Source organism: Astatotilapia calliptera, chromosome 20, assembly GCF_964374335.1.
Source record: "Astatotilapia calliptera chromosome 20, fAstCal68.1, whole genome shotgun sequence".
Lineage (NCBI taxonomy): Eukaryota > Metazoa > Chordata > Actinopteri > Cichliformes > Cichlidae > Astatotilapia > Astatotilapia calliptera.
Genome location: NC_137441.1, coordinates 33,913,015 through 33,939,817, shown reverse-complemented (window position 1 = coordinate 33,939,817; position 26,803 = coordinate 33,913,015). Strand labels below are relative to the sequence as shown.

The window sequence follows — 26,803 nt, the reverse complement described above, 5'->3', positions numbered from 1 at the left end:
TATAAATGAAATTGAATTGAACAGAAAGAGCTTGTCTAAGAGAGTTCAGGCTGTGTAGAAGAATAAAGGTGGTGATTCCAAATATTGACTTTCAAGCTGGTTAGAAGTGCACAAACTCTGGTTTTGTCTTTTATTCTGTATTTTTGTTCACGTTTGCAAAATGCTGAACCTATTTCCCATTGTCTTAGAAAAATACAAGGTGTGGCTCAAGACTTTTGCACAATACTGTATGTGGATCAATATTTCTTCTGGGTGGTCTGTTCCAGCTGTGTTTTCAGTCAATAAATTGAGCTGAACCTCTAACCAACATGGCTATTCCACTTCTCCCGTAAACTCCAGCAAAAGAGGATGAGGTGATTGCGTATTCGCTCCTGTAAGAAACATTTTCATTAAAAATGGAGGAGAGGTTTGATCTACCTGGGATCTCATCAGGCATCATAAATAAGCAAGTGTCTTTTGCCCCCAGTGCTGCTGCACAACAAGAAACACATCACCTCACCAAAACACTTATACATGATAGCAACATCTGTCTCAGGGAGCAGCTGAAACAGACCCTGAAAATGAAATGAGGATAACACCAACAAAACAGTTCTGTAAAGTCATGCCAGCACTTTACTATGTGTTATACAGTAAAGCACAGAATGATGCTCGTGTCTATTGTTGACTTTGTTATGCATGTGCGACTTCACAGAGAAGCAATCAGTCATAAAAACAAGGCCACCAATACCGCCTCCGCTGCAAGAACATCTGTGTCAGACTCCTCTGCGTTGTGATGCAGCAGTTTGGGAACATCAATTCCTGGTTGGCACTGCAGCTAATGAGAGGCTACATTCACATCAATGAACATAAATGAGCAGATGAAAAAAAAACCCACCAAAAAAACAAAATGTGTGGATGAAAATTTGCAGCAGATGGAAAATTTGCATTCAGTATCAGCCGAACATTGCCTATTAAGATGTAATGATATGCAGCATATTACTGGCAGTATGTCACAGAGCAATTACAGCACAGTGATTAAGTGAAATCCCGTTTAGCTGCAAAATAAACATAAAGGTGTTTTAACAGAAAACCAGGGCAATCTCAGAGCATTAATGAAACTACTTCTATAAATCGGTGCAAGGAAATCGATGCAGTTAAACAAGCTACTTTCCAGTAAAAATCAATTATTCACCAAAAAAGGCCTACAAAATTAGAACAGCATCAATATTTTATCTCCTTTTGTTATGTTTTTTTTTTAACGAAAGAAGAAAAAGCTAATCTCTGCACCAGGATGTTGACAACGCAGCCTTGAAGCAGGCTGTAAAATGTGGGGAGGGCATTGCCTGCTGTGTGAACCCAGACTAAAGAGAAGATGCACTAAATCATCCACTGGATTGATTTAAAATGATATTTTTATGGAGCTGGTTGAGGAAATGATGATTGTCTGCTTTGTTAGCTCTGCAGTTCCTTCTTTGGGTAAATAAGAGATCAATGGACAGTATGGCTGTTAAAGCTTAGTGGTGCATTTTCTTTCTGACACTAATTCCCTATACCAGAGTGCTGTCCTTTGTCTTCACTGACTGCCCTTATGACAGAGTGCCACCTACTGGTGAAGATGCACTTAGTACTAAGTTTATTAAAATGTGGTGGTTCCAAGAGAAGCTGCTACTGATTTGGCTGACTTCCGACTTCCTCATTAAGCATCTCCTGCAGGTTCTGGAGGACAGATCAGTGTTTTTTTTTAAATCTAAAATAGTTTTGATGACAGCTCCAAAGACCTGCTTGGCGCCCTTACAGGAACTAATTATAAAAAAAGGGTGGGGGTGGGGGTGGGGGGGGCACAGGGAAAAGAAAACACAGCACTGCTACACATAATGACATGCTAAACTGTGCTGCTTATATGATTTCTTAGCTATGAAAGAACATGCGTTGTTTAACTTGGCAATGTTCTTTGTACAATTCAGCAAAAAAAAAAACTAAATCAAGATTTTGCACAATTTTAAGGCAGGATATCATCTCTCTTTTTGATCACAAACAAGATTTTTGTTTTCCTTTGGTTTCTGAGCACGAGCCAGCTGTTTGAAGTTCTTGACTATCTGACCTTGATCCTACAGTATGTTCCAGAAAATCTTCCCACATCCACAGAAGCTCACCCACACACCGTCACTAGACCTAAAATTCTGTCCCCATTGTAAAGAGACAATGTGTTTTTTATTGCTCCACTTCTCAGGCAACTTTAAACAAGTTCGTGATGGTAAAATGTTACGCTGAATGCAGCGCTGTCCACTTCAGTGACACAGGAAGAGTCATGAGCAGATGTATAACCACAACCAGGCAGGGTTCGACTTGTTTACTGCAGTGCCGGAAAATGACACATATTGTGTGCAAATCTAGGTTTTTACCCCGAAGGAAAATGCTGCATTTATCTTACTCTGTGTGAGTTCAAACCCCTGCAGCCCCACGTATGGTAACAGTAAGCGCAAACACCAGCAAACACACATCAGAGGGAGGGATAATTGCCTGCCTCGACAAGTCTAAAGTAAAATGTGCAGAGGCAGTTGAACTGCTGTCTGACTCACTTCCCACCTGCTATCAGCTGCTTTTTTCTCAGGACTTTTTTTTTAATGAGGACAGGGAAATTCCCAACTCTTTTCCCATTTTTCTGAGATTGTGGTTTTTAAAAACCTGCTGAATAGACTTTGCCGTGCTCAGCTTTGCATTCTGGGAGTGTAACGGTTAACTGTTTTTCCTTCCCTGTTCCTTGTGGCAGATTTGAAAAAAACAACTCTTTATAAGAGTTACAAAGGCGTTACTCCATATGCAGTTAAACAATCCAAAATAATATTTAGGGCAATCAGAGCTCCCACCATAGCCCATGGTGTCACTCCTTGTGGCTGTGCTTTGGTTGGCACCCGCTCATAAAAGGCCACTGCTTATGGCTGGGAGTAATTAGCTTTTAATGGTGGTGGTGGTGAAAGATGGCTGTCCTTAAAGTCAACATTACTCCGCCTGCCTTAACTTGTTCTGCGGTGGCAGCAGACACTGTCTGCCCCCACAAGTGGCTCTCAGCCAAACCCCTCTGTTGCTTTTTAGTGATATTATATAATGACAGTACTTCACACAAATTGCCTGCAGCATTATTTAAAACGATATCTCCCCGGGGTCGTATGGTGGCCTAGGGGTTAAGGCGTGAATGTCTACCACAACATATCCAGTTCCCTTCCTGCTGTGGCCCTTTTCTCCTTTTATGACTCCCCGTTTCATGTTTTAATCTAAAAAAAAAAACATGAAGTAAAAGTATACATCTCTCTTCGTGACTTCTTTCATGATAGTTGAACAAAGCTACATGTTCTCAAAGACTTGAGCTGATTCTGCAAGTATTTACAAAACACCAGTTTACATGTACTCATGTTGGTCTGAGATTTCTCTGTCACATCCTGTTTCATTAATCAGTGCCAGTGTGTCCCAATCCTGTAGAGTACCTGAGACGCAGAGGAAGGCTATGACTGTAGCAGTCATTATGGACTCTGTGCCAGGGAAATAACACAATAATTGGACCATGAACATGGCAAATTTGAACTGCATTAATCAGGTTTGCACTGCACCGTGTTTCAAAACTTATTTCCACATGTCTTGGCTGAGTGTAGTCATCATCTCCTGTCATCATCAGAATTCTGAAGAAAGATTCAGGATTAACTCAACCATAGATACAGTTTGGAGAAGTTAAAGAAGGAGTAGTTGAAGAAGAAGAGCTTCAGTGTTTTGTCTTGTGTGTTTTAGAGTAAACATGATAATGGATGAATTGCTACTGTTCGGATTGTCAGCATCACTATTATTGTTTTTTTAGCATATAAAATCCCTGATGTTGACGATAGTAATAAGTATATTTTAATTGTATCCACTTTTGTATCCATTTTTCCCATCTCCTAACATCCCAACATTTTATTAGATTTATACAATAAAGCATGATATGGAAAAATATTGTGCCAATAAACAAGAAATATTCCCAAACTAATGGCCTGCATTCTGATTATCATTGACGAAGTAGAATAATTACTCCTGTCTACTGATCCAGGGAGACATGAGTCAAACTTCCAGCCTCTTGTGCTCCTACACTCGTATTCATATGACTCTATTCAACTTTATGACAACTGTGTAAAGTCTGTTCATGGAAATATTTCTGTCAAGTGTTTCACGCTGACTTATGACTCATTATAGACAAGCTGTTATATGAGTGACCCTTGAGGGATTGGAGGGCACAACATGGTTTCCGCCCCTGGCATTGACTTGTTTTCATCAGTTTTTGTTTTGGTTGTGTCATTTGTTATGTGTGCTGTGCTACAATGATCTTAGTGTGACAGTTTCACCCACAAGCACGCATAGTATCTGGACAAATTATGAAGTGCTACAGATATTCAGAGACAACACATGAGACATACGGGTAAAAACTGTTTTAGTTTCACTGCTACTGTAGTAATGAACTGAAGAACATGGAGCGATCAAAATTAAAAGAAAGAAATACAGAGCCTGTCTTGGAAAACCAAAATAAACATGCGTAAAAACAAAACCATTCCCAGAATAGCTGCAAGACTCAGCAGACTCAGCACAGGCTGCGTAAAGTACCTGGACGTGGTGACGGGGTTACATTTCCTCCACATCAAACCAAGTAATGCTCCTGATTGTTGCACAATCTCTGAATCCCACCACAATGTCAGCAAGCCAGTCGTCATAAAATACAACACAGCTGAAAAACGAAGCTAGCCAAGGAACCACATCAACTGTCGCAGACAGGAAGTGAACTGCCTGCTAGTAACATACCATAAGACATAAACAATTTGCTTTAACAAGGCAGTTTTAAAGTAAACAGGGCATGTTAACAATTAAGGGCAAAGTTGCAAAACTGCAAACATTGAATCCAGGCTGGCTGAAAAAAATGAGGGTATGAATTACACTTTGGTGAAACACTCACACAGTTCTGCTGCCACCGTTCAAAACATTTCTTGGCTATAAAATGGTGTTTTTATAGTATCTGCATGTGTGTGTGTTTTTTAGCAACCCCAGGGAAAATACACAGAGGCCACAAATGATGACTTTTTTGGTATTACATAAGTTAGTCATTTGCACAGTAAACCTAATCCAAAAAATCCAACCCACTTTAGCTGTGAGGGTCTAGCAACTCCACTCTGATATTATCCAGTTCACTGCTGACGCAGTCGGCCACCTCATATGGTCACGTGGTGTGTGCCAACAGACTGAGCTGTGAATGAGGGCGAATTTTGGAATGATGCCATGCAAAAATGTGTATTTTTCAAGGTTTTCGGCCAGACGTCTTTTTGGGAGCACAGTGGTGAAACCAAATGAAATGTGGCATTTGTTAAAATGCATGGAGCCATGTTCATTAAACCTTTGACGCCATGTGAAATCAGAGGCAGATGTTTTGAAACGAGATCTGGGAATCCTTTCCGGAGCTACAAATAAGCAGAAATAACAGTTAGATCATGTTAAATGAAGAAAAAAGGGAGGAAAGGGCATTACATTAAAGAGAGATTTATGTCAGCTGTTGCTTTGAGGCTGAATAGAACTGCTTTATTCTGCACTGAACAAAATCAGTGAACCCAAAGATATAGCAGAATATCAGGGCATGCAGTGTGCTACAATGTAGCTGGCAAGATGAGACATTTTAGACGGGTACATTTTTCAGTTCATTTGCAATAACATGGTTTAGGTTTGTTAGTAGGAGTCAGTAAAGGCAACAAATGTCATAAAATTTGGAACACTGACATTTTTCATTCTTCTTAAATCAAAGTGAGCATAACGTCAAGAAGGCCAAAGAATTCAAGCTCCGATACAGTCCCGGTAGATCAACTGCCAGCACATATAAGCTAATGGCTAATGGTTCAACTGATAAATTTCTACACATTCAACTTGCAAATGTTCCATATAATGTGCCTACAGTTGCTGGCCACCTGCAAGCCACTTTGAAACCCAGCCTCCATCTCCTTTGTGACTAACTTAATATATCTGTTTTAATACTGTACTGGAGTCCTCCCTTTTTTTCATGTATGTACTTGGAAGGTAGGGATGTGTGTCCAAAAAAAGAGCCATATCGCCAAATATAAGTGGCAGTATATTTATTTATTTACTTATTGCTATTCTGTTAAAATATGTTAAAGTATGAACTCTTTACACAGCAATGTAAAATATACACATTAAAAACAGAGTACATCCTCTTTCAGTTCTAAGGTTTTACATATCAGGACATAATATAAAAATTGGTTCTGTGCAGGTGCTAAAATTATTTAAATACTGAGATGAACAATAATGAATGGCATACTGTCTTGTGCCATATCATTAGTTATTTAACAATAACCACAACAAATGCAGAAACTGCACCATGTGACTCAATAGCTTGTAGAACCAGCTTTGCAGCAAAAGCAACTTTTCAGCTTGAAGTGATTGTTTTCAGTGATGTAATAGGATTTATCAGTCTGTCACATCATTGTGGGGGAATTTGGGCTCTTTTTTCTGTCCAGCATTGCTTCAGTTCACTGAGATTTGTGGACATCTGGTAACGCGTGGCTCTCTTAAGGTCTTGCCACACCATTCTAGTCAGGTTGAAATCTAGACATTGAGTGGGTCGTTTCAACACCTTGATTCTTTTCTTCGTCAGCCACACTGTTTTAGATTAGCTGGTGTGATTGGGACCATTGTCCTGTAGCATGACCCCGTGTGGGCCGACAGATGGTCTCATATTTGACTCTAGAATACTTTTTGTTTGTCATGAACTTAAACATTTAACATGCTAACTAAAGGTTGTAGGGTGTGAGATGTGAGTGTTGCACTGTCTGACCTTGGGTTGATTTCGGTGGGATGTATGGAAGACTTAAATGCTTTCCACTTTTCACACGATGGACATTAATGGGAAATTGTCTTAAAACTCTTCTCACATTGATAAGCAGCAGCAGTTACTTCTCAAAGATTTTTGCTGATGTCTTCCCTCTTTGGCTGCTATTTCTTAATTCCTATGAAAGCAGTACTTAGTTTCCACACAGTTTCTGCATTTTAGCCAAAACTTTTTGTTTAATACATTTTTCTCATGACGTTGTATTTAATAATTCTAATGATTCTCGTGATACTTAACCTTAGAAGTCAAAAAGTGTGCACTTTCTTTTTCATGTGACTTTAATGGAGACAGGTAAATGGCCTGGAAGTTTTACAGATATGTGAAAGATGTGGACCATTACTGCTGCTGTTCAAGGGAAAACAAAGTGAATTGCAGACATAGAATTAAAAATATGTTCTTCGTGAGAAGATAACATCATTTCTAGTGTACGTCAACAAACATTACCAAATGGCAAACAAAGGATGTATGTGTCAAAATGTATGAAGCATCACCCACACCAGGAAACCATGAATTCAGAGATGCGGAAATACATCTTCCTCAATAAACCACAGGTCCAAAATTTCAACCCTCCTCTTCAGTAATACTGTATGCACACCATTTCCTTTACCAAAAAAGGTAACCCAACAGCTTTAGGTCAGAGGATGTGCATACAGTTCTTTGCATTTCCAAGTTTAAAACTCAGTCTAGTTCTATTTACAGCCAACTGATCTTATAGTCATTCACTTTACTTAGTAAAACATTATTCTCAAGTTCTTGGACAAGACATACCCTCTCTGCTTTTTACACAAGACATTTTGACTCTGCAAAACGAGTTGTTTATTTTCCTGCATCTGTGAAGGTACTAAGTAAACATGTTTGCACAGTAGAAAGGATGTGTTCACTGACAAAAAGCCCCATATCTGTAGTCTTGACCATTCATGTGAGAACAAGTGAGTCATGGCATGCTGGCTGAGACACATCCTCTCCCACCTTGATATTCACATCTCCCAAAATATCAACATTTCATGGTTCAACATTCACACAGCAGTACACATAGTTGGCATTCTCTAAAGATTAAAGATTAAAAAACAAGTTTTCCTTAAGTCATATCTGTGTTTATGTGTTTTTCAGTGATGTCTCAAATTGTTATGAAATCAATGCGTGCATGAGAGCTTTATGGGAAGAATACAAAAACATTTGACGCAGTGCTTCTTGCCAAATAGGACATGTTAGTAATTGCTAATGAATTGAGTCATTCTGGGGATAAAGCAATTGAAGATGTTGCACCAGTAGTTGGCAGGCAATGATGAAGCAGTTAGTTCCCAAAAATCTGAACTGCAAAAATGTAAACTGCAAAGGAAGTAAATGTGAGTGCGTGCTGATTTCATTGTTACCATTTATGATGATACATACTAATGCTTAATGCAGCAAATACAAGAAATCATTAGGTTACTGCCTTAACAAAGCAACATTTTCTTTCCAAGTTTTCAATGCGATCCTGCGTCTGGCTTGACCTAGTTTCATGTTTCCTTTGGTTTCAAAACTTAACAAAAAGAGGAAACAAGTTGTATTTATGAAAAAAGTGGAAGCAGAAATCTTTTTATATCAATAATTTGAGCAGAAATAACAGAAGTGTCTAGCTGAGTCCCATGATGACACGATGAGTGTGTTATGCTTTAAAAATACAAAAAAAAAAAAAAACTTCACTGTTCAAATTTAACCTTTTGTTTATTTTTTTTGTTTAATGGTGTTAATCTCTTTTGTTATTTCCTGAATGGTTTTTATGGTGGTTTATTTTTTTTTTTTTTGGTGCTTTTTGAATGGCTGAAAACACATAAAACTTTCAAAGTACTTCATCATTTCCTAATTATTTTTGTGGGTATCTGGCATCATACATTATTTATTTATTTATTTTAATCAAAACACAAAACAAGCATTGCTGTTTACCAAAATTGGTCTTATCAGCCATTGCCAGGTAGTCATTCAGTAACACTCATTTCCAGTCTGACAAATCTACCCAAAACTACATTAGGTCAGTCACTCATTAGCTGTTATATGTAAAGCTAAAAGTGGATATTTGGAAAGTCCCTATGTTCATTCAACTAATACAGTTTGCCAAGATGTATGTAGGAGGGATGCGGTTTTTGTGTGGGAGGGGAATAAGGTCAGGTGACTAAGAGTTTTTTTGATGTATAAATACAAGGATCCCTAACCCTTAACCAGCAGCACATCACAGCAAGACTACAGCAAGAGCCTCCAGTCAAAACGAAGAAGGGAGCCAAAGCTGCAGCAAAATCCAACATCAGAGGAGAATCATTTTGGCTTTTTTTTAAGTTTGTTTCTTTTGGTCTGAGTCCTTGCTGACTGCAAACTCTTAGTAAATATTTTTGTTATATTTTGCGCCAGCCTACAGTAGATCTCACCATGAGATGCTGTACTTTACTTGTGTGTTTACTTTTGGGCATAAGCACACAAAACGGATGGAGCCTTCCCCTGAAGTCCGTCTTTGTCACCTTTCCAGGAGACATTCCCAAAAACATGACTGATTCGGAGCTGGCAGAAGTAAGTATGAGGGCTATTTTATTCAGACAGAATAAAATTGCATAAGTGGGATATTTGCAGAAAGACAGTGTAAATACAGATAAAGTTAATTTCTGCAGAAGGATTGTAACAGTAACACAGTAATGTTGGTTTGTCGTGTTCTCCTTCCAGAATTACCTAAAGAACTTCGGCTACATGAATACTGTGGAACGCAGTGGCTTCCAGTCTATGGTGTCCACCGCCAAGGCTCTGAAGAGGATGCAGAATCAGCTGGGGCTGGAGGAGACTGGGGTGCTGGATAAAGAAACCCTGGATGCTATGAAAAAACCTCGCTGCGGAGTTCCTGATGTGGCCAACTATCAAACCTTTGCAGGAGACCTCAAGTGGGACCACAAAGATGTTACTTATAGGTGAGCAAGAAAAAAAAGTCACTGAGTTCACTATGTAAGGGGCGGACTGTGCAACGAAGTTCTGACTGTGTATGTTATTTTATCTCCTCCACAGGATCCTTAACTATTCCCCAGACATGGATAGCGCTATCATTGACGATGCTTTTGCCAGAGCGTTTAAGGTGTGGAGTGATGTGACCCCTCTGACTTTTACCCGTCTCTATGACGGCACGGCTGACATCATGATATCGTTTGGGAAAAAGGGTAATGTGCTTTACGATGGTCGTTTGATTTGTTTTATGCGCGCTGACGCAACATAGTTGCATAGAAAACCAAACACTAATGTGAAGTGCACATTTCTATTCAGACCACGGAGACCCCTACCCATTTGATGGTAAGGATGGCCTTCTAGCCCATGCCTACCCCCCTGGTGAGGGTATTCAGGGAGACGCCCACTTCGACGATGATGAGTTCTGGACCTTGGGGAAAGGAGCAGGTAATTAGAAACACCGGCAACAAGCATTTGTCTCCCCCTAGTGTTCACTTTAAATGTAATTAAATGTCCGGTCTCTTCTGTCTATATAGTTGTGAAGACTCACTTTGGAAATGCGAATGGCGCCACGTGCCACTTTCCCTTCAGTTTTGAGGGCAAATCTTACTCCACCTGCACCACACAGGGCCGCACAGACAATCTGCCATGGTGTTCCACCACAGCTGACTACGACAAGGACAAGAAATATGGCTTCTGCCCAAGTGAACGTAAGCTTGACACTGTATTCTCCAAGGCAAATCACATGTCACAGGTCACCCAGATAAGCGGATTTGCTTTTGTGACATGCTGACTTCTATTCTCTTTTCATCCTAACAGTTCTATACACTTTTGATGGAAATGCTGGTGGAGCTCCATGTGTTTTCCCTTTCACCTTTCTGGGGGAGGAGTATGACAGCTGTACCACAGAGGGCCGCAGTGATGGTTACCGCTGGTGTGCCACCACAGGCAACTTTGACCAGGATAAGAAATATGGATTCTGTCCCAGTCGTGGTGAGGGAACACATAAACCACAACACATAAATGCAGTGCAGTGCTGCCACAGTGCCTTGTTATTTTTGTTTAACTGCTGCTGTTATGTCTCTGTTTATCCAGATATAGCTGTAATTGGTGGAAATTCTGAGGGAGATCCCTGCCACTTCCCCTTTGTGTTCCTGGGTAAGGAGTATCACTCATGCACAAGTGAGGGACGAGGAGATGGCAAGCTGTGGTGCAGCACCACTGACAGCTATGATGATGACCAGAAATGGGGCTTCTGTCCTGACCAGGGTGAGCAACAAACACAAGGCAGAAAAAAAGAGGAGGTTAAAATGAATCATTAGTCATTAATAATATTTAATATATTTGTTACAGGTTATAGTCTGTTCCTGGTGGCTGCCCACGAATTTGGACATGCTCTTGGCCTGGATCACTCCAACATTAGAGAAGCTCTCATGTACCCCATGTACAGCTATGCTGAAGACTTCTCCTTGCATAGCGATGACATTAGCGGCATTCAGTATCTCTATGGTAAGCGTTTCTTCTTAGCATGCGGCATTAAAGTGTTAATGTACCTAACTTCGCAGCAATATCTCTCATGAAACTATATATTTTTTCAGGAAGTAGAACTGGCCCTGTGCCCACCCCACCTAACCCCAAACCGCCTACCGCTGAGCCCACTGAGCCGACTGATCCCACCACCACCACCACTACTGCAGTACCTGTGGATCCAACCAAAGATGCCTGCAAGCAGGACACATTTGACACCATCACTGTGATTCAAGGAGAACTACATTTCTTCAAGGATGGGTGAGCAGCTTACTCATCCTACTTTATCGCATTCTTCTTTTCCAAACAAGTAAAAACAAGATTTCCAAGCACATGAAATGTTACATTTTGTGTGTCAATTTTATAGACATTACTGGAAGATGTCCGGGAGCAGCAATGCAGGGCCCTTTTCTATTTCTAACAAGTGGCCTGCTCTTCCAGCTGTCATCGACTCTGCCTTTGAGGATAGTCTGACCAAGAAATTGTACTTCTTCTCAGGTAATGAACCCTCATGCAATGTTTAACAGCCTGTATTAGCCAACAGTGCTGACGGTCTAATAATGATCATTTTATTGTTTACAGGGAGCAGATTCTGGGTTTACACAGGACAGAATGTTCTGGGTCCCCGCAGCATTGAGAAACTAGGCCTGCCCAACAACATTCAGAAAGTGGAGGGAGCTCTGCAGAGGGGGAAAGGCAAAGTGCTGCTCTTCAGTGGGGAGAACTTCTGGAGGTAGGTTAAAACTCAGCCTTGACAGTCCTGAATTTAAGAGAAAACTGCTACTTTTTTTGCCATTTTAATGACATTTTCTCTCTTTGTTTTGTTTGATCTAAACAGGCTGGATGTGAAGGCCCAGACAATTGACAAGGGCTATCCAAAGTTTACTGATGTTGTCTTTGGTGGTATCCCCAGTGATGCTCATGATGTATTCCAGTACCAAGGTAAATAAACTACAAAATGTAAATTTTCTCTTAAGTTTAAGGGGGAAAAGCCCCCCAAAACATAAAAAAAAACAGCAGTAGAGCACTTTAGGGTGTTTGCTTTAATTTATATTAACTTCATTATTTTCCTTATAGGTCACACTTACTTCTGCCGGGATCGCTTCTACTGGCGTATGAATTCCCGCAGGCAGGTGGACCGTGTTGGCTATGTCAAATATGACCTGCTCAAGTGCTCATCAGACACCCGCTACTGAATACACACATACTGAGCTGGGAATTGTAATGTGGTGGTACCCATTTCTCCCAGCTGCTGTCTGGCAGAATGTGACAGTGTTTTTGTGTAGCACCTGCTGTGCTGATTTACGTGCTTTCTGGGATGTGAATAATTGTCTTTCAGTCATACTGGTTATAAAACATGTAGCACCGGCCTAAAAATGTGCCAAAGTCCCAGTACACTAGAGCAAATTGCAATGTTTGGCACTGCCTTCCCTCAGTCTGATTGTCTGTGAACTGATGGTTATGGTGGCCTATAACAAAAACTTAATTATTCTTAACAGCGCTCTGGCTCAGACCCCGGAGCTGCAAAATAATTACCATGTCTGACAGGCTCAGACTATTAACAGTATTAGATTATTTTGATATTTATAGCAATATCTAACATTAATATTATTTTTGTCTCAAACTTATTTGTTTTGTACGATTATTGTGTGTTTTTCTGAAAATGGCTTCAGAGCCAATTACTTGCACTGGAAGACAAGGTATGTCTCCTACACATAAATTATTTAAGAGGTTTAATACATTTTGTAGGGATGCACCAAATATTTTCTTTACTGATACTGATATGATCAAAATTTGAAGTTTGCCAATAGCCGATGTTTTTGTTTTGATTGTATTGGTTTATTATTTATTCACCCTTTGTGCAAAGAAAACAAAGAACTGCCATTGTTAAAAATAACAGTTCATTACTTTATCTTTGAATATTAATCTGTTTAGCCATCAAAATTGATGCGATACAAGAGATATCATGAACTAGTATCAGTGATTGCCATCTTGTTTGTGATAGGCCAGTGGAAGTCAATGAGACCGATATCAATCGATATTAATATGTTGATGTATCCCTAAATGTTTCTATCAAAGTCTTGCCTATCAATGCAATAAACTTTCTGTGAAAACAATTTAACCCTGTGAGCAGTATTAATCATTCACTAAAAACACACTGAAATGCTTTGAAGACAATTCAAGACAGCTAAAACATACACAGTGAAAAGTGTACACACTTGTGTTAAAATGGCAGAAAAAATAAGAGCACAATAAATCATTTCAAAACCCCTCTTACCTTTGATGTGACATATAAACCAAACAATTCAAATTAAAAAACAAACAAATATGTTACAGAAAAAAATATTTTTTTAAAAACTAAACAATACAATGAGCTTATTGCATAAGTGTAGACACCCTTCAAGTAATGCTTGGTTGAAGCGTCTTGAGTAAACAGCCCCCCCCCGATCAATTTAAAAGACTCCGATTAACCCCAATTAAAGTTCAGCTGCCCTGGGAGGATTTTCTTGGCATTTACTCAGTTGTAAGAAAAGTCATGTTTTGTAAAGAGCTTACAAAGCATCAAAGGGATCTCACTGGTGAAAAGTATCAGTTACTACAAAAATAAAAATACAAAAATAAGGCCGGAGAAAATATGGGACAACACTGACATTGCAAAGAACTGAATGACCCCCCTAAAAATTAATTCAAAGATGAAAACTGGTCAGGGAGAATTTCAAGAGACCAATAGTAACACTGAAGAAGCTGCAGAAGTAGAAGTATTGACAGAAGTGGTCAATACTTGGTTTGGAGCATATCTGATTTATGAATATGAAATTTTCCTACAAGCAGCAAAAATTGAATGCAGTATGTTAGGTTTTTAATTATCATTTCCTCAGTTTTTGTCCAATATATTGCTGTACATCATTCCAAAACATTTTGACACACACACACACAACAAGAATAATTAATATCGAGGGTCAGTGTTTGTCCTTTATAGGAATATTGCTTTTTAGTGACACTGCCTTCACAAATCAGCATTGGTAATTTATTCCATTTGACTGGTTGGAGAGACATTATGCTTTCATACAAGATTCCACACTAGAAGAGCTTGTTTATGAAAACTAGAACATTTCACAGGTAGCTTCTCTGTTTTATAATCAATATTTAAGCAAAAATGTAACCCCACCCATCAAACATGGTAAAACATGGTTTAGAAATGTGTTCCAAAACATATCTTTGACACTGAGTAAGTTGGTTAACCATTTCGCTTTAAATGAATTAGTTTGCATTATGAAACTTAAAGGTTTAGCGTGCACGCATATTACTCCGCACCCAATTACGTAATACGTCTTCCTCTTAAAAACAATAGTCCACTCAATGAGTAAAAACATAGTAATATCTCACGAATATTTGCAACAACCAAAAACGATCAAGTGATTATTAGAAATAAAATGTTGAAGTTAATAAAAAAATATTAAGACTGGTTAAAACAAAAAGCTCCGTTTTGAATAAAAACAATAAATAAGATCCGGTTGCACGGACAGGAAGCGAGGAGATACTCATGGTGCCCGACTAGAATGAAGCAACAATTATCGGTTAGTAACTTCTGTTCGAATTAGCGCCTCCACACCAAAGGACACCCTACTACTCGAAAATATACGGTAAGAAAAAAGAGCTGCGATTCTCCTGCCGAAGATGGAAATTGTTTTTATTTTCTTCAGGGAGAGAATTTGGGCGGTCTGCCGCAGCGGAGGCCCTCGAGGTCCCCAGTAGAGCTTTCAGAATGCCTGAATGGAAAAGTGGGTTAGTTGGTATAAAATGGCGACGCGGAGCAGGCAGGATGAAGGGCAGCTAGGCCCGTTTAAAAAAGGCTAACGCATGCTATTTTGCATCACGTAACACCCGATATGGCGACTTAGCAGAAGCATTTAGGTTATAACTGTACTGTGCTGCTCAAACACAAGTTCTATGATTGTAAGTGTCGGTTGTTAGCCCCACAAAAGCCCGACGTTAAGCGAACAGCAGTGCTGGTTAGCTATATGGAAGCTAGCCAGTTAGCTGTTTTGGTCGTGAGCAAGTTTATAAAAAACTTTGTTCCTGGGTCTTCAACAAATTATGATAGTGTGAAAATCACAAGAGTTTCTTTCCCTGAATCAAGATACCCATGATATTTACTAAAAATAAAGAGTCAAAAGATACGATGTTAACAGAAGCAAAAGGCTTTGGGGTAAATGCTCAGAAACAAACTCACTTGCACGTAATGCCTTTTAGTTAAACTGTGTAACAATATCAAGCACTGCAGTGGTTGCTGCAATGGAAAGCTACTACAGTACACATTATCTGAACATAGTCTGCTATAACAAATGAAGTCATATTTAACTCTAACCAGTAAAGAAGTATAAAGTTTATGAAAACTAACAATCTATCGGAACTACACCTAAGCAAACTATTAGTGTGCACTGCTCAGTTTGGTCTTTCCAACTAAATGCAAACTATAGAGAGTTCAATCTGACCTTGGAAACAGAGAAGTGACCACAAAACCTTCAGAGGTCATTTAGAGTTGGCTCTGATTGACAGGAGTTAGGCAGTATACAAGTTATGATCCACTGCAACAGCCTTATTCAGCAAATACACTCTTACTTAAATACAGTTGATTAAGTTAGACAATTTTTTTTCAGCCCCTAATGTCCGCAGGTCTTACTGGTTTTAAAGTTATGAAATACGTTGCTGTTTAACTCCATATAACATAGCTTAGAGTGTCTAAATTTTAAAAACAAATAGTGATCTTCCTTCGTACTTAAACTATGTGCAAGTTGCATATATCTATATATACAGTACTTGTATGGATATTCAAGGTATGTTTAAGAGATGACACCTTAGATTTACAGTACAGTAGTATGGTAGTGTAGATCTATTTTTTTTTTGGAAAATAGAAATAGGTGGAGTAGTTTGGTTAATTTTTTTTGTTTCATTCTTGTGGATAGTTATGGATTTGGAGGAAAATGAGGTGGAGAGCAGCAGTGATGCAGGTCCCTCAGGGATGGAGGAGCCATCTGAAAGTGGCATGGGAATGGAGTCATCAGAGGCGATGTCTGCAGACAGCAGTGATGCTGCTGCTTCTCATGCACAGGCCCCAGAGTCTGACTGCCATGTTGGACAGAGCTCGGAGGGACTTGTGGTAAGTTAAAAATACAGTGTGGTTAAACAAAACAAAATAAAACAAAAAAACAACAACAGCGATGAATGTAGCTTTTTAATCTGTAAGTTTCCAGATGTCATCCTTTCTTTCCCTCACTCTTAAGGTGTTCATCCCAGAAACAAGCTCTAGCACAGATGTCAGAGTTTCATCGGTCCATCTTCCAGACTCCTCTTCAGTGGCCCAGTCCACCAGTGTGTCCAGTGTCTCCACGGTGACTCAGTCGGTGCTTGTGTCTGAGTCAGCTCAAGTGCTGGTCCACTCGAGTGCTGTCTCTGAAGGGGCTATGATGGTTTCTGACTCAACTGCTTCTACCTCATCAGATCTGGGGTCTGCCATTGACAAGATCATAGAATCCACCATCGGCCCCGATATCATGAATGGTATATGTTTTTAATGACTCTTCGTTTTCCATCATGTCCTGACAAGAGAACGATGAACTTGTCTTATGTTGAAAACTTTATGGCATGAGATTTTATATCTTTTTCTTTTAGGTTGTATAGCTGTGACCAGTGCAGAAGATGGGGGTGCAGAAACAACCCAGTATCTAATACTACAAGGTCCAGATGACGGTAAGTGGGGTGTTCCTGCTAACTTATCATCTTTCAATTGGCCAGAATAATTTAAAATAATAATTCTGATAAATGACTCTTATATGTTTTATATTTGTTTACAGTGCTTGTAAATGTCATGTATGTATGAATTGAATGCTTTAATTTGATCTTTATCCACTAGCAAAATAATTTTTACATTAGAAATGTGTTTATATTTTAAAGCAATATACATTTATATTGTTATACTTAAAATCTGTTTAGGCTGATGACAACAAAGTTAAACAAAGTTCAGGAATATTTTTTTAATCATTTCCTTGTTTATTGGTGCAGGTGCTCCTATGGTAGCTCAGATGTCATCTTCTGCCCTGTCCAATCGTATAGCAATAGAAGCTCTTGCCGAAGGTCCCACATCCACCTGTCTTGACCAGAGAGACCTGCAAGGCAATGTTGAGCCTGACCAGCCCGATGATCAGCCTGGACATTCAGGTTACTTAGAAGACAGCAGCAGCCAGCCTGACCAGCCACAGCACTCCCACCCCTCCCAGTACATGGACTGCAGTGCAGATGGTCCAGACCAGACAGAGGAATCTTCATCTTCCTATGTGGAGTGTTCAGGCGAGGAACCTGACCAGACACGCTCCCGTTCAGGCTTCCCTGACTATAGTGGGAATAACAGTGACCAGGATCTGCCTGGTTATGTGGGGTGCAGTGGAGCTGACTCAAATCCTACCAGCCGAAGTCACTATGTGGTGGAGTGCAGTGCTGGGTATCCTGGGCGTGCAGTGGATGACGGGGAGCGGCCACATCATTCACGCAGTTACATTGACAGTAGTGCAGATCACCGGACTCAGACAAGTCGTCAGTATGCGACTGAGTATGGTGGGGAATGTATTGTAGCTGCAGACTCTGAGCAGCCAGGTTGTTCTCGTTACCAAGCGGAGGACGACGATGATGAAGATGATGATCAGAACCAGGATCCAGATCAGCCACAGCACTCTCAACAGCAGCCCCAGCACTCCTGTTATATGGAGAGCAGCAATGGCCCAGAGGCTTCTCTCTATACTGACGACAGTTCCTCTTCAGACCATCCTCTGGCAGACACGGCAGGTTCAGGTGGGCTTCCAGAGGCACTGGAAGGCAGCGAGAGCCAGCCGGGCCCATTCATCAGCAGCAGTGGGACCTATACCTCTAATGCAGAACCTGAGCTGGCCCAGCACTGCTCACCCAGCAAAGAGGAGCCCCAAGGCTCTCAGGATGAAGCTGGGCTCGGCAGGGACATGGAGACATCAACTGTAGCAGAAGGCTCTGGAGAACGACCACCAAACCTGGCTGAGTTAGAGGAAATGATGGAGGTAGTGATCGTGCAGCAGTTCAAGTGTAAAATGTGTCCATACAAGAGTGCCTCCAAAGATACTCTTATCAACCACATGAGAGACAAACACTTCAAACCTGCAGGTAAGCTAGCAGAATAATAGCCATGACATTGTTATCTCACCAAGCTTGGTAGTATATAGATAAAATGTCTTTTCTTTTTTTTTTCCTTTTTTTTTCTTTTTACAATTTTAGGGGAAATGCCAAAGAAGCGTAAACGTGGACGACCTCCTAAAAGTGAGACCTTAGCCCGTCAAAAGGCAGAGAGGGAGGAGGCAGCAAAGATGAAGGCTGCAGAGTCCCAGCAAGCAGCAGAAGAAGAGGAGGATGACGTTGTGGATGATGGTGCTATTGATGATCCTGAAAGTTAGTGAAAAAGACATAGATGTAATATGCAAATTTCTGTCTTTGAATAGATTATAACATTAATACTTTTCTTGTTAATGAGCATTTACTCAATCACATAGCTCTCACTGTCATTTCCACTTATCCCTCACACTGATTAAAAATAATCTGTCTCCAGAGGACAGCGACTACAACCCAGCTGATGAAGATTCCAAAGGAAGACCACCTGCCATTCTGAAAAAGTCAGCAACTCCCACTTCCTCCTCCTCTTCTCCTCAAGGGCGTCCCCGACGTAAAGCTGGCCGTCCAAGGAAGTACTCAGTTGTAGATGAAGGCTACAGCAGCAAAGGTGAGTTTTCAGCCTATCACTGCGAGCCTAGAGAGCCTACATGCAAAACCTTAGGCAAATATATTCTCCTTTTTCCGCTTTTGTTGCAGAAGCAGAAAGTATTGCTAAGAAGCCTAGGGTTTGTTCGGATGCTAATGAGTCTGAAGAGGCAAGCTCTTCAGGCCTAGACAATAGTGCACCCACGGTGACTGATGGAGATGCACCTGAGGCAGTAATTAGCCAGTCAGACTCTGAGAACAAAGATCCTTCATCCAACCAACGGACGGAGGTGGAGTACTTCCCAAGAAAACGTGGCAGACCATCCCGGCGCTTCCTTCGCAAGAAATATAAGAAGTATATGAATCGGAAGTAAGTCTTTTTAACATTTTATTATAAATTCCATTAAAATATTTTAGAATGCACTAATTTCTTCTTTCTCTTTGTTATCTCCCAGTCGGCACTACAAATCTCTCAAACCACTGCTGAGACCTCACAACTGCTACATCTGTGGGTCACGTTTCCTCACTCTAGAAGACCTGCGCTTCCACATCGACTCACATGAAGGCAATGATCCGGAGCTCTTCAAGTGCCTGCAGTGCAACTATCGCTGCAAGCGCTGGTCCTCGCTCAAGGTCAGTTGCAATAAAACAGATCACAACACACTCAAGTTAACCTCAGTTTATTTGCATGTTTCCACAGTTTCCTAAAACATTTTTTTTTTACAGGAGCACATGTTCAACCACGAGGGCACCAAGCCATTCAAATGTGAGGAGTGTGATTACACAAGCGTGTACAAGAAAGATGTTATTCGGCATTCGGCAGTCCACAACAAAGAGCGGTATGAGCGTTGCAACTGTGGTCAAACTCAGTTATTCCTGAAAAAGAACATGTTCATAAAGTTTTCTGTTGACGATATAACTGATTATTTCTCTTTCCTCTTGCAGGAAAAGGAAGACAGAGTCGGTAAGAATTTATATTTGAATGCCATCTACAATACTTATTGGCATATATGTGGTTTAAGAATAATTCTACAAAATAATCTGACAGAATTTCAGTTTCTGTTGTTTGCTGGTTGCTACTTACTGTAAGAGGTCAGCATTGTGATTTTTAGTCTGATTATTGCAGGTGCCGAAGGCGTCGGAGTTCCCCTGCCCTGTGTGTCACAGGGTGTATCCCATGCAAAAGAGACTTACTCAGCACTTAAAAACCCACAGCTCAGAGAAACCACACATGTGCGATAAGGTCAGAAAGAGGATTATGCAGTTCAAGAACTATTCTTTTCATATTCTTATCATTTTAAATTAAATATGGCAACTCAAACAAACAAAAAAGAGGGTAATCTCACTATCTCACAGAGGTGTGTCACCAGTACTAATGAATATTCTCTCCTGCTTTCTTCTTCCACTAGGAAGTTCGCTTACTTTCTTGTTTAAGATGCCTTTCTGTCTTTGCAGTGTGGAAAATCCTTCAAGAAGCGTTACACTTTCAAAATGCACCTCCTAACCCACATCCAGAGTCTTGAGGACAACAAGTCAGTACTCAGACTTCTATTCCTCCTCTTTTACTCTGTCATCTACCAGTCAGTCTTCTTTTAAAAACAAGGCTATCACAATGGTTAATAGTTTTTGATAGAATAAATAATTTAGGTGTGAGTGTGATATCATAACTAATGCCCCTCTGGTGTTAATGTGACAGGTTCAAATGTGAGTTTTGTGACTACACTTGTGACAACAAGAAGCTGCTGCTCAACCATCAGCTGTCCCACACCAACGACAGGCCTTTTAAGTGCGACTACTGTAAATACTCTACTTCCAAAGAGGAGTTTCTCGTCTCCCATCTGGCCATCAAACACACAGGTCAGTGCAGCAGAAAGACAATAACGCTAAATTTAAACAGCTTGAGTTTAAATTCACCTATTGAATTCACTTATTGATGTTGTGTGTTTTTTAAATTTCTCCAGGCGAGAAGCCTTTCTCCTGTGATATGTGTCACTTCATGACTAAGCACAGGAAGAACCTGCGCCTTCATGTGCAGTGTCGCCACGCTGAGGCATTTGAAGAGTGGTCTTTGGCTCACCCTGAAGAGCCTGTAAAGACGCGGCGCAGACCTTTCTTCACCCTGCAGCAAATAGAAGAGTTGAAACAGCAACATGAAGACACACAGAGCTTGCAGAACACTATTGTAAGTTTGATTTGTTGTTATCTTGTGTTACTTTTATGCCAATGGGGGGTGAGAAGGGAAAAAAACATGAAAATAACAAAATAATGAGATTGTATATTGTTGTTGTTTTTTTTATTTGTAAATGTCCATATGCATGAAAATTCAGCAATTTGCAAAATTTAGAAATATTATTTACTCTTAAAGAATAACCATAGTTTTTGTTTTATTTTTTCTTTCTGTCTTTATTTCTTTTTTTTAACATGATCTTATTAGGTCACTGTGGATTCTGCAACACTGCAAGCCATGCAGGGCATGGAAAACGCCTCAGTGTCCCAGGACGCTTTGGGAAACACCACGATCATCTATGAACAAGGTCAGTAAGGATTTCTCTGAAAACATATTAAATATTTATGGTGTTATATATATAACCTGAATGACAAGCTCTGAACTTTTCTCCATGTGCTTCTCCTCAGCTGAATCCAGCGACCTATCTGCTCAGAATGCCCTGGACCTACTGCTGAATATGAGCAATGCACGGGAGCTGGTTGGGAACTCCTTACAGGTCAGCTCATCAAAATTTCAGAACGGTTACATGAAAGATAGCATTGTATTCTATAAAATAAACGAAAAAATAATAACGGTAAAATATATCTTGATTGTTTTTCACAGGTAGCAGTGCTGAAGTCAGATGGAAAAGCTTTGGAGAAGGGAACATGGAGCACGGTGACAGCAGCGTCCGGTCAGGCCCAAAAGATCTTGACCTTCCATGTTTCTGAGAATGGCGAGACAGTGCTACAAGAGGCCTACGAGGCTGCCACCTCTGAAACAGGCGAGCTTACCCACATCGCCATTGAAGGCTATGAGGGGGGAGGGGACTTCAGTGTGGTGGAGCAGGCAGCTGAAGAAATCCGTAGTCCTGGATATAGGTAACATAGCACACACAGTCCAATTTGTAGCTTATGTTCAAATATTTCATAAGCAAGAGATTACTTTCATATTAAGGACATTTTGGTGTCTCAGCAGTTTCTAATCTTATTAAACTGCTTTCTTTTCAGTAATGTGGAGTCTAGCCCCTCTCAAGCTTTAGAGGTTTCTGGGTCAGAGAGCTTGAAAAGTGACAAGTATTATCTTACATCAGCACTGGCTGATGGTGTATTGCAACAAGTGGAGGTAACTAGCAACTGTAGTTTATACCATAAACAGATTTACTATCTCTGTCTTCCACTCCTTGACTGTGTTGTCTGTTCTCCGTTAGCTGAGCAGCGAAGCTCCAGCTTCTCCCTCTGCAGTGGGCTCTCCCAGTCTCACTACTAAGAGGTTTTCCTGTCGAATCTGCATGGAGTCTTTCCATGGACGCTCGGACATGGAGAACCACAAGAGGGCGCACGTGGATGCCAATACTTTTAAGTGTCCTGACTGTGACTTCACCTCCACCTCCTGGCCTGAGGTCAAGGTGAGTCCTTCCAAACCCCAGATTTATCAGTGGAAAGTTGGCCAACGTTAGCTAGATTTTTCCACTGGAGGCAGTGATGACAATTAAAATTGATAAACAGCTTCATATTAACTCATTCACTGCCATTGACGTCTATAGACGTCAATTGGCCATTGGCAGTGAATGGGTTTAACTCATTCACTGCCAATGGCTGGCAGTGAATGAGTTAATATAAATGGGGTAAAAAAACAATAATTGAGAGGTGTACACCCCCATATTCATTTAGTTTGACATTTATACTCTGAGCCATTTTAATGACATTTGAAAAACATCTCGCTCTAACTTTTGCTCCTTTGAATTGTGATTAATGTTCTGTTTTGTGTTAGACCCACATGGGACAGCACTCCTACCTGCGTCCTCACAAGTGTCCAAACTGCAGCTTTGCCTCCAAGAACAAGAAAGACCTACGCAGACACATGATGACGCACACCAATGAGAAACCATTTTCTTGCAAACTTTGTGGACAAAGGTGGGAGCATCTAACACATCTGTATTCATTAGGCATTAGAGGTACAGAACAGCTATTAATGTGAGTGTTTTTTGTTTTTTTTAACTCAGGTTTAACCGCAATGGCCATCTGAAGTTTCACATGGAGCGTCTTCACAATCAGGATAATCCTGCTCGCAAAAGTCGAACTACTGCGTCTCAGCAAACTATAATAGTTAACAGCGATGAGGAGGCATTAGCCACACTACAGTGTAAGAAACACAGGATCATACAAGCCAAGACTTACAGTTTGTGCTTAAAAGTAATAATAACAGTAAACGCAAAGGTGTCAGTGGTCAGAAGTCCATAAACAGAGGCCTCAGTGTAAAACAGATAAAAAATGAACACAAAGTTAATATATTTTAATGTGTGTATGTGTGTGTACATCAGCCCTGCAGGGACATCAGGCAGTGATCACTCCCGAGCGGCTGCAGGCTCTAGGACAGGAGCACATCATTGTAGCTCAGGAACAAGCACTGTCAGACCAGGTAACAGCTCTCACACAGTACAGCCTATATGTATGTGGTGTACTCTCCAAAATGGATTGATTTTGCACGTGTAACTGCTAAACATTTGATAAATAAGAACCCTTAAATGTGCATTAATCAGGAGGAAGGTGCATACATCCAGCAGATAACCACCATAGACGGTCAGACGGTCCAGCATCTGATGACGGGAGACAACCAGGTGACTGAGGTGAGTTCCATTTTAATCATTCTACCGCTGTGCATGTAAAATGCGTATGCATTAAAATTTTAAGAAACGTGATTTTAAAGTATTTTAATGTATATTTTTTGCTTAAACTTATTGTATAACATGTTTGTATGGCCACCCTTGCTTTTGACTCATGGGTGTCAGTTTATCTCACTTGGTTGAGGTTCAGGGTTTAATTTTGACCCAGTGCCCTTTGCCTTGTGTCTTCCTCCATTATATTTCCCCACTTACCTGTCTGAAAAGCTTTGTTGTCCTATAAAATAAAGGCAAAAAAAAATGTTTGTACAAAAAGAAGGTCTGATTCTGGCTCCATGCATCAAGATAAATTTGGGGCCTCAGAGGTGGTTTATAGTCTTGTGTGTGATAGAACACAATAATCATGAAAGTGCCTAAGGCTTCTTTGTGGTATTGTATAATCAGTATCAATGTTAGATTTAATCTCACCTTATTTGTCCCATGTTCACTTTCAGGTCCAGTATATCATCTCACAGGATGGAGTTCAACACTTACTTCCTCAAGAGTATGTAGTAGTAGCTGATGGCAACCACATACAGGTAAGTGTTTGACTGCCTAAACGGTGCATATATATGCAGTATTTAATAGTGAGGATATCTGTCTCATTTGTAACTGGTTCTGTGACTGGCCCTCAGATGCCAGACGGACAGATAATCCAGTACGAACATGACAGAACCATTGTCCAGGAGCAACAGGTGAGACAGGTCTAAGATCTAAAACATGCTGAATGGACCTCTGTGTAGGATGGAGTGGGAGCTGTTTGTGAATACTTTATTGGATTTCTCCAATCTTGTTCTCAGTGTGTAATCATCTGTACATCCAAATTTAGAAGCTTTTGTATTTTTAAATTGAAGTGATGGGAACCAGTATCTAACTGGTTACATTGAGCAACTTCACAACTAGTGCAACTGAATCATATACATGGAATTGTCTATAAAGTTAAGTCAAACTTTATAGACAAATGAAATGTCATTATGTCCAAACATAACTCAAATTTAAAAACAAATATAAAAGAGATTATTTAGTCATTTTGGTTTGTGAGCTCAAACTGTTTTGTGTGTATTGTATATGAGTGTAAACTTGTATATAGTTAAACATGTATATTATCTGATTACATGCCAAACTCTGAACATTGATTTGCAAATTGGGCGGGAACAAATAAGTGTAAACTTCATCCTACTCCTTTTCAAGCATAATAATTGTGTGGGATTCAGAGATATTCATGACAACTTGATGTCTTTATCTTGGTTTTTTTGTGTGTGTGTTTACAAAGTTTTTGTTCTTGTAACTCAGTTATTTTCACGTTTGAAATAAACTCTATTCTGTTCTATTTGTAGATTGCTGTAAGTCACGACGGTCAGATCCAGTACCTACCTGTCAGCTCTGATCAACAAATCGTGAATGCTGAAGATCTGGAGGCTGCTGCCCACTCTGCTGTCACAGGTTGGCTCTTATGAGAGTGCTCAGTTGATGTTCAGTTCCAAGTTTTTGGATTTTATGAATTTCTTATAATTTTGTCCCAAATATATGATAAGGTTTCTTCAGGAAAGCCAGTAAGTAATTCCTTAAATGCAGACATTTTTGAAAGTGATAAACAAACATCATCAGTAGGTTTAAAACTTGCCAAAATATAATTTATTTCTAATATTAGCTTCAGTATAAATAAAGCTGAAAAGTATGAACTCTGATCTTTGTTCCTGTAGCCGTAGCAGACGCAGCCATGACACAGACCCAGACAGTCTACACTGAGGCTACACCTGAGCAACTGGAAGAGCTGCAGCAACAGGGCATCCACTATGATGTCATTACTTTCTCCAATGAATAGAGATACAAGTGCACCAAGAGGAGGACCAATACAAACCACTATGAGCTAACAGAACAGTGACCTCAACTTATTTATGCATCTAGCTGGCAGTGAAGTGAAAAAAGGCCTTATCTCCTGCCCAGCATCACCTGCTCGGGGCGGCTGCATCAGTCAAGATCAACAGCTTCTTGTAAATTTCAATTATTGTACGCAGTGCTTCTAATTTATTCATAGGTACTGGAACGTTGGGCTCGTCTCTAATTATTCAAACCGAATTGTGTACATGTGCCCCAACAGCTCCCATTTGCAAGACAATGTTATTAAAAATGATAAAATGGCTTATTTCATGTTATTGAAACTGTCCTAATGAACATTTTAGTTTTTGAATGGAATGAAATGAAAAGGCACGCTTTATTTTTGATGTGTAATCAGATAAGTTAATTAATAAAATGCCACAATATTGTTTTTACATAATATTATGTACATACATTTCGCATGTGTCTTCTGTTGTGCAAAGGAAGACATGTTTTGATTTGATGAGTATAAAGTGTTTAATATGTTCAAAGCTGACACCAAATAAATCACTTTATACATGTATGTAATCCTTAATGTGTCTGCTCAGAATTATTTCATCTTGTCCGTATCTGCTTTAACATATCCTATCTATATAAATGCAATCATTGGCCACTCTATTAGGTACACCTTGCTAGTACAGGGTTGGATCCCTTTGCTGATTTTATTCTTCATAGCATGGATTCAACAAGGTGCTGGAAAAATTTGAAATTTTCTCCTTGTTGACAGGATCGCATCGCATGGTTGTTGCACATCTGTGATATAAATCTGTTCCATGACATTCCAAAGGTGCTCTATTGGACTGGGATCTGGTGACTGTAGAGGTCATCTGAGTGCAGTGAGCATGTTGTTATGTTCAAGAACCTTGGGCATGATTTGAGCTTTGTGACAAGTTATGTAGCTTCGTGCTGAGTG

At 40.1% G+C, this 26,803-nt stretch overlaps 2 protein-coding genes across 2 annotated transcripts; both read left to right on the top strand.

The window, feature by feature from the left end:
- Nucleotides 1-9,076: 9,076 nt before the first annotated feature.
- mmp9 (matrix metallopeptidase 9) lies at nucleotides 9,077-13,485 on the top strand. The gene is made up of 13 exons (XM_026155146.2): nucleotides 9,077-9,424; nucleotides 9,575-9,813; nucleotides 9,908-10,056; nucleotides 10,160-10,288; nucleotides 10,378-10,551; nucleotides 10,661-10,834; nucleotides 10,937-11,110; nucleotides 11,195-11,350; nucleotides 11,440-11,629; nucleotides 11,736-11,866; nucleotides 11,951-12,101; nucleotides 12,207-12,310; nucleotides 12,446-13,485. The coding sequence occupies exons 1-13, from the start codon at nucleotides 9,287-9,289 to the stop codon at nucleotides 12,562-12,564; spliced, it is 2,028 nt and encodes a 675-aa protein (XP_026010931.1). The 5' UTR covers nucleotides 9,077-9,286; the 3' UTR covers nucleotides 12,565-13,485.
- A 727-nt stretch (nucleotides 13,486-14,212) lies between these two features.
- LOC113013475 (zinc finger protein 335) lies at nucleotides 14,213-26,418 on the top strand. Its single transcript, XM_026154397.2, has 28 exons — nucleotides 14,213-15,012; nucleotides 16,336-16,529; nucleotides 16,654-16,930; nucleotides 17,042-17,119; nucleotides 17,432-18,556; nucleotides 18,668-18,838; nucleotides 18,996-19,166; nucleotides 19,256-19,514; nucleotides 19,600-19,777; nucleotides 19,871-19,983; nucleotides 20,090-20,108; nucleotides 20,271-20,387; nucleotides 20,600-20,676; nucleotides 20,841-21,001; nucleotides 21,106-21,326; nucleotides 21,579-21,678; nucleotides 21,779-21,867; nucleotides 21,975-22,231; nucleotides 22,361-22,475; nucleotides 22,561-22,758; nucleotides 23,124-23,266; nucleotides 23,356-23,495; nucleotides 23,674-23,771; nucleotides 23,893-23,979; nucleotides 24,468-24,551; nucleotides 24,648-24,707; nucleotides 25,350-25,455; nucleotides 25,716-26,418. The coding sequence occupies exons 2-28, from the start codon at nucleotides 16,338-16,340 to the stop codon at nucleotides 25,835-25,837; spliced, it is 4,758 nt and encodes a 1,585-aa protein (XP_026010182.2). The 5' UTR covers nucleotides 14,213-15,012; nucleotides 16,336-16,337; the 3' UTR covers nucleotides 25,838-26,418.
- Nucleotides 26,419-26,803: the final 385 nt, after the last annotated feature.